This window comes from Eutrema salsugineum, unplaced genomic scaffold, assembly GCF_000478725.1.
Source record: "Eutrema salsugineum unplaced genomic scaffold, Eutsalg1_0 scaffold_7, whole genome shotgun sequence".
Classification (NCBI taxonomy): domain Eukaryota; kingdom Viridiplantae; phylum Streptophyta; class Magnoliopsida; order Brassicales; family Brassicaceae; genus Eutrema; species Eutrema salsugineum.
In genome coordinates this window covers 7,881,975-7,890,390 of record NW_006256486.1, presented here as the reverse complement: position 1 = coordinate 7,890,390, position 8,416 = coordinate 7,881,975, and the positions used below count along the sequence as shown (strand labels likewise).

The following is an 8,416-nucleotide window of genomic DNA, read 5'->3' as shown; positions in this document are numbered from 1 at the left end:
TCTTTTTTGTCTTCTTTTTTCACTTCTTATCCAAATCTATTAGTGACATTGTCTACTTTAAAAAATTTATCTTTAATCCCTATTATAGTTTGGTATATCATGTTTGTTGTGTCAAATAAATTATATAACGATTATAATATAACCAAAAGTAGTGCTACACTTGTATAATTAAATTAATGATAAATTAAATTTAAAAATAGATTTTTAAATAAATCAAATAAATTCATAGAACAAAAGATTATGTTGTGGATATCATTGTTTATGATCATCTTATTTGAAAGGAACATAGAGAAATAAAGCATTGAAATCTTTGGTCTTCATGAATTTGCATTTATAATCTCAGTGACGATGATATATTCAATGAACTTGTTGTGATCTATAGTTTTCGATGCTAAATGTGGAGGGCAAAGAGGTCAGAGAGTTAGGAGGGGAGGAAGAGAGGAATTGAAGCTCATCTGTAAAACGAACACCTCATATGTTCTGCAAAACCTTAACAGCTTCCGACACAAGCACCCATAGAGGCTTCTCTGTACCTAGAAGAGCCGCTGAAGACTGTTTCGCTCCTCTTGTATGGTTTTCTGGATCTAATTTTCTTAGTTTTTGCTCCCGGTGATTTAGTTTGACCTTTTTGTTCTAAGCTTTATCTGTAAAAAAATTCACGGATGTTAGGACTACAAACAACAGAGACCATCTCATTGCAAAAGACCTCCATGGAGTAGAGTGGAAGTTTCGGCATATTTATCGAGGTGGCCTCCGGTTGAGTTTGTTTTTCTTCATTTCTTTTTCTTTTTCTTTTTTTTTTTCCAATGAAACCAAAACGTTTCGTTCTGTCTCTTAGGTCAACCAAGGAGGCATCTGCTCACCACTGGTTGGAGTATATTCGTCAGTCAAAAGAACCTCGTCTCTGGTGATGCGGTTCTCTTTCTGAGGCAAGCTTAAGATTTCACTTTATCAGATGCTGAAGTGGTGGTTTGAGTTTTCTTGATCAAATAGAGTTATATTCATTTCTAACGTTTGCGTTTCTAGAGACGAAGATGGAGAGCTGAGGTTAGGAATCAGAAGATCTGCACGGCCAAGAAATGGACTTCCTGACTCAATCATTGAGAAGAATTCATGTTCCAACATTCTGTCTCTTGTGGCTAATGCTGTATCTACAAAAAGCATGTTTCATGTGTTCTACAGTCCACGGTAAATACAATGAAATTGTCATTAGTAACTTGCTTAAAAAGGATTGAAAGGAGGAACTATAATGTTGATTCATGGGTTCATATACAGAGCGACGCACGCAGAGTTTGTGATTCCTTATGAGAAATATATCACAAGCATCAGGAATCCCAAGATTCAGAATGCGATTTGAAATGGAAGACTCTCCTGAGAGAAGGTATTATTGCTTTCTTGCTTCTTTTCTTCGTTTTGTGTTGTGGCTTGTGTGCCAGCTTCTTCTCTTGGAAGAAAATATAAACCTGCTTTTTTCTTGCAGATGCGCTGGTGTAGTGACCGGAGTTTGTGACTTGGAACCGTACAGGTGGCCCAACACAAAATGGAGGTGCTTGTTGGTGCGTCCTCCCTCATCTGTTTGTCTAATAACGTTTGTAGAAGATTTATCATTTTGCAAGACACCGATAGTTAAATCTTTCAAATTTGTTTGGTAGGTGCGATGGGATGAGTCTTTTGTGAGTGATCACCAAGAAAGAGTTTCCCCATGGGAGATTGATCCCTCTGGTTCTCTCCCACAATTAAGCATTCAGTCCTCTCCAAGGCCTAAGAGGCCGTGGGCAGGTCTACTGGATACTACTCCACCTGGAAACCCCATAACCGGTAAATTATCTACACCTCTCTTCTTTAGGGGAAGATATGCTTTTTGCAGATTTTAAGATTACTGTTATTGGTTACAGCAGAAAGGGGTGGTTTTTTGGACTTTGAGGAGTCGGTTAGACCCTCTAAGGTCTTGCAAGGTCAAGAAAATATAGGTTCTGCATCACCTTTACAGGGGTTTGATGTTATGAACCGCCGGATACTGGATTTTGCGATGCAGTCTCATGCAAATCCAATTCTTTTGTCTAGTAGAGTGAAGGATCGCTTTGGTGAGTTTGTAGATGCTACGTCCCTGGACCCAGCTTGTTCAGGCGTTATGAACCTGGATAGGTTTCCTAGGGTCTTACAAGGTCAAGAAATTTGCTCACTTCGATCATTCCCTCAAATTGCTGGTTTCAGTCCAGCTGCTACTTCAGGAAAACCTAATCTTGGATACACTGATCCCTTTGCTTATAATCAAGCCAACAAGTCAAGTTTCTATCCGCTAGCTTCAGAAGGGATTAGGAGCACTCATATTCCATATCAGAATCCATAAAATGCGGGAGAAAAATCCTCGGTTTACCCAATAAACTTTGGTGGGGAGACTAGAAAGTTCCTTGCACAAAAGGAAGGTGGCCTACCGAAGAATGTGACAGCTGATTTTCCATTCAAGATTGATATGATGGGAAAACAGAAAGGCGGCGACTTTGACATGAATGCTTCATCAGAGTGTAAGCTTTTCGGATTCTCCTTACCCGTGGAGACACCTGCAGCTAACCCGCAAAGCTCGAGCAAAAGGATCTGCACAAAGGTAAAACCTTTTCTTTATCATCTCTTGGGCTTATTGGAGCTGTATTTCTAGATGTATCTTTTTATTGATTTCTTGTGTTCAAAAGGTTCACAAGCAAGAAAGCCTGGTGGGGATAGCTATTGATTTATCCCGACTAAACGGGTACAATGATCTCCTCACCGAGCTTGAACGGTTGTTCAACATGGAAGGGCTTCTCCGGGATCCCGAGAAAGGATGGAGGATCTTGTACACCGACAGTGAGAACGATATGATGGTCGTTGCTGATGATCCATGGCAGTAAGTTAGCTCATATCTTGTAAAGCTTCATCACAACTTCTTAGCTGCTAACTTGAAAAAAAATGAACTCTTTTTTGCTGTGAACAGTGATTTCTGCAATGTGGTGTTGAAGATACATTTATACACGAAAGAGGAAGTTGAGAATGGGAATAACGATAACAAGAGTTGTTTAGAACAAGTAGCTGTTTTGATGGAAGCATCTGTGAGCCAGCCTGATTCTTCTCCAACGGTCACTAGGGTTTGATGTAAACAAACCAGAAAGAAGCTTCTTTCCTTTTGTACTTTCAAGTGTGTTTTGCTTACAAAAGACATAAAAGACTTCAACTTGATCTTTGTCATTTTCTTGGATATGTCTCTGTGTTTGCTTGTGCTATTTCTGATCTCCATGGGTTGGATCGGTTTCCTCAAGAGATTTATGAGTTACTGATCACATATTTATGGCTAAACTATATACAAGTTTCATTTATAACATAGATTCCTTATTTTTGTTCAAAACAAAAAACCTAGATTCCTTATGAAGAGCTAAAATAACACAAGCTTAAATAACGGGCACAAAAAACCTAGATTCCTTATAATTTTTTTCTCAAAACAAAAATAACAATGAGCTTTGCACATTTTATGGTGCATACATCACTATTATTATGTTTTTTTTTTCTTTTAGTTTTGTAAATGTCAAAAAACTTAAAATTACATTTGACTTTGTGTTCATCAACACAACAACATGCAACTTCTTTATATGGTAGTAAATTGCTACGTACCTAACAAGTTAAACAACAAGAAGGGCCAACGTTGAACTTTAATTATAAGACACCAAGAAAGTAATTGTTTGAAAATTTTCTCATTAGACCGACCATTTTTTTAAATAACACTGCTTTTATTAATATGAAAAGCAGGAGTTTACATAGTCTTGATGTAAAATATAAGTGAATACATTTGGTACATAGAAATGATAATGAATCAGGGCATTGGGACTTTGCCATTGGCCTTGTATCAGCTGCTTGGCTATGATTTCTTTTTATCCATTTAAGTTCAACTTCTTTAAAATGTGAATGATCGATCCATGCTCGCACATCTCGGATCAAATTGTATAACCCAAAACTCAGAACCTTTCCATTGACCATATCCATTAATCTCTTGTTATCTCCTTCAAAACTAACTTTATTATATCATTTACTCCAATAATGCTGCATTGCCATCAGAAAAGGTTGAACTTCAAGCCCGCATCGTTGTGGTCCAGTGGTAGGGAAAGGTTGTGTGGGGTGTTACACCACTTCATCCAGGTTCGATTCTCCCTGAAAACAAAAACACAATTATGTGGGAAGTCTGGGTTTGAGCCAAACAGTTTACCTGGTAGTCCAGTAACAGACGATCTGGCTACCCCCTGGCATTAGTCGGAAGACATTTCAAACTCGGGACAGGTAGTGTGGTGGCCCATTTGGATCTCATGGATCTCATGGCCCATTGACTCGAGTTCGCTCGAAGCTCATGGTGTCCGTTGAACCGTTAGGGAGAAGTCCACACTATAGCACTTCGGTGCGTTCCTACCAGGACCGACCAGATCAGCCGATAGAACTTATCAAAAAAAAAAAGGTTGAACTTCAGTTTTTATAGAAACCATGCATGTAGTATAAATAATGCTAGGTTTTATTATAAAAAAAATCAAATTTTGTCAAAAAAATTATCAGTATCCTATACAATTTGGTAGTCCACAACAAAAGAGTAATCAGAATTGATATCCGATATATTTTTTAACAACGTAAGATATTTAAATAATCACATAAACAACACTGGTCTACCAAGTTGTCTAGATTACGGTTTTCTATTTAAAATATTTGTGTCTCAAATATTCACGCATTAACTGTCGTAGATAGGAAAATGGTATCACTCTCGATCTCTCAAAATTCAAATAAAAGTTGACACACTTTGTTAGAGAAACCATGTAAATAATACTACCATGTAAACCTTTACATGCCCCATACTGATTTTAAGAAAAACTTAATCAGCTATCATGTTGACTGATAAGTTAGATCAGTTGGCAATGATTTCCACTACAAAATCCACGATGCGTTTATTTTTTTCGATAACCATATTCCATATTTTCGTCTTTTTTTTTGTTTTGGGTCTTCTTGCGCATTACAATTGGTTGCATGTTATAATTAGTTTTATAGTTTTATTAAACATCTTCTTTATTATTTTCATGAGTATTTGCATCCTTTAACGAAAATTAATCTCATATTTGCAAAACTAACAAAGAGAAAATTTGGTTACTATTTATTTCTTAAAAATCCCATTATACCCTTTTTTTCCTTCTCTTTCTTTTCTCTCCTTCCATATCATTGTTCTCTTTCTCGCCCTTATCTCTTTTCATCCTTCTCTCGTTTCTTTTGCTCGTTTCTCTCAGAATTTTTTCTTCTCAATCAAATACAATCTCTTATTGTTTTCCAAAGAGATTATTAAAAGAAATAGTCAATTAATCTCCAACCCAATTTATTAACACAGTTCCAGATTAAAATTAATTTCTTGAAAAGCTTAATGAAAGCTTTGGGAGCTGCATTGAGAATAGTCAGAGATTTCCACGACGAAGAAGAAGACGACATCCACAGAGACAAGAGAGGCAGATTCCAATGAATCTCTCCCCCAGGTGACAGTCGATGTTGGTTGAGAGACGACGTAGCTGCAAAGCTCGAGATACTGTAGCAGCCGCGGTGGTTTATTACCACGGTTCAGATTTAGTTGACTGATCAATAATATTGTTAGAGAAGTAACAATTAGAATCACTTATACTACTTTTATATTAACATGTTAATGATTTATTTGACTGAGTAGTAAAATTGTTAGAGATATAACTATATTGTTATCTTTGATGTATCTTATCTTGTATGCGAGAATGCAAAGTCTATTGCATGGTTCATCTCATAACTATACCTAAATACACTAACACATGCATAAATCTCATTTTTTATATATATCTTTCTCTCCCTTGTCTCTCTCTTTCTCCCATCTTTCCCTCATCCGAAGATAAGCATTTCTCTTTGAAAATCTGGTTAAGGAAATAAGTTTTTTGTTTCTCTGAAACTTAATTAGTCTTTCAATTTATTGTTAAACTGCTAACATATTCAAATAATGTGTTATATTTATCTATATCCCTCAGAAAAATGTACCACTTCTAACAATCTATATAACTCAGTATTGTTATCAGTCTAACATGTATTTTACCAGGTAAAACAAAACAATTATAGGTAAACTTATATGTAGCGCGCTAAACAAATCAATAACACCTTTAATAATCCATACAACTCATTATTGTTATCAATCTAACATATTCTTTATCGTGAAAATAATAATGTTAGACGTTAACCTACTTGTTCATATATGATACAATAATTGTTAATCAGTAACTTATTTGAATCTGATGTAGTTTTTTTTTAATTTAACATAGAGAGTGCTAACATGTTTAATAGTCGATAACAAATAATTTCTCAATAATATCAATTGTTGCACAACTCGAACAGAGATTAGAAGAGAGAGAATAATATATATATCAGATGTTCGATGCAACTTTCATAAGTGGAGTCTTCTATTCTCAAGAAGTGGCAGATATAATGAAGGATATATTGGTCATTTGTAATAACTATACAAATAGTAAATTATCAGTTATGTCACATCAACGTTAGATCTGCAAATTCAGCTGTTTTATGTATATTCAATTAATTGACTCTATTTTCATTTCCAATTATACTTTCCAACTATTTTGTCATATATCATTTCCTTTTCAGAAATCTCTAACTTAGAATTCTAAACTTATATAAAAGTATTTCTTATGCAAATAAATAAATACATAACAAATCTTTTATATGTTTAAAGGAACATATTGAAAATCTTAGAGAGAATTTCTGCTGTACCACTGTTAAAAATCATTCTATCATTTAATATTTTTATTTTTTTCAAAATTAAATTAAATTTCTTATATTTTTATTTGTATGTGTAATTAAAAGTATATTTTTCTTACATATATGTGCATGACTGATTATAATTATTAATTTTATTTATGTAGATCAGACCCAGAAAGTGCACAACCGTATCCATGGTCATCTCTAGTATTTGCCCTAATGCTTTTTTTTAATAGTACTATACTATTCTTAACTAAAAGAATATTTATATGTTACCTGTTTATTTTTTATTATTTTTGATAACAAATGTAACAAAACCATAATTTTTTTCAAAGAAAACAAAACATAACAATAACAAGGAGGAATCTAACAACATAATTTTGAAGAAAAAGTAAACAACATAAGAAGAAACGAGGATTACATGAAAATAGTTAGTAACCAGAACCAGATTCTGGTGGATCACCACCATGATAACCTTCATTTTCACTGATGTTTTCTCCTCTCAAGTTCAGGTTTTGGTTCTGATTATACCCTAGTCTATTCATATTATATTCTGGAACAGATCTTTCTACAGCATTACCATAAAAACTGTTTCCAAACGGTAATGGACGATTAGGGATAAACATGTTCTGGTTGTAGACTGCATTCATATTCACCATTCTTTTTTGATTAAGCTGGTCTGAATTGAGGTTGAAATTATTACCATCATTAACCCCAAAAGGAGCATTAGTGGAACTTCCAACATAGAAGTTTTGATGAGGACCAGCTGTTTGAAACATTTTGGAAGCTTCCGATGTTACTTCTTTCTTCAATTCTTCAAGTCTGGTTTTAAATTGAAAAGCTTGAGCTAAATCAAGTTCTTCAATGGGTTTTTCCCACCATCTCTCAGGCACTTGAGAATTTTTTCTCATTTTCTTTAGCTCTTCATTCTTCTTTTTCTCTGATTCTAATTGGTTCATTAACTGCATATACAAATATATTAATTTTAAAAATTTATGTATAAAACCCATTTGATAACATCTCAAATCAGTTTCTTTAAAAAAAAATTATATATATATATATATATATAATATTACAAATACATATATATATACATCATATTATTAGCATTCTTTTGGCATATTATTAGCATTCTTTTGGTATATTATGAGTATATATAAATCTATAATAAATATAAAAAAAAATCTACTTTTGACCGTATTATATCTCACTTACTTGAGATAATTATTAAATATATATTTGAATACAACTATCTGAGTTAGGGTTTTAATCATTTATATCAAACATAATAATATTTTTAAATAACAAAATATAAAATTACCTGAGTAAGTTGATTGTTCAGATCTCGAATATTAGAATTTTGACGGATTTCATTAAGCTGCATACTTCCATGTTGTTGAGGAGGTGGAAGATTATTGTTTTTAAACCGATCAATAACAGTTTCAACATTTGGATGACCAAAAGAAAAAACTTTTTGACTTGGTGAGTGAACAATAATAGCTACCTCTGCATCACAAAGTGTGCAAAGTTCACTAACTTTTTTGAAAAGCCCTGATCTTCTTTTTGAAAAAGTAACTTGAAGGTTACTTTCATTTTATATTTTGACCATCTCTACTTTCTGACGACCTTTAGTCTTCCTCACCAT

The 8,416-nt window shown here is 33.9% G+C and overlaps 1 protein-coding gene and 1 pseudogene across 1 annotated transcript; one reads left to right on the top strand and one right to left on the bottom strand.

Annotated features, from left to right (window-relative positions):
* The first annotated feature begins 445 nt into the window (after positions 1–445).
* LOC18010856 (auxin response factor 4) lies at positions 446–3,125 on the top strand. Its single transcript, XM_024150548.1, is given in 12 exon segments — positions 446–568; positions 670–689; positions 691–746; positions 839–929; positions 1,027–1,188; positions 1,276–1,335; positions 1,337–1,381; positions 1,481–1,556; positions 1,653–1,818; positions 1,899–2,605; positions 2,691–2,881; positions 2,969–3,125. Coding segments are annotated over 12 exon segments (1,824 nt in total). The 5' UTR covers positions 446–475.
* Positions 3,126–7,202: 4,077 nt separating this feature from the next.
* LOC18010855 lies at positions 7,203–8,416 on the bottom strand (annotated as a pseudogene).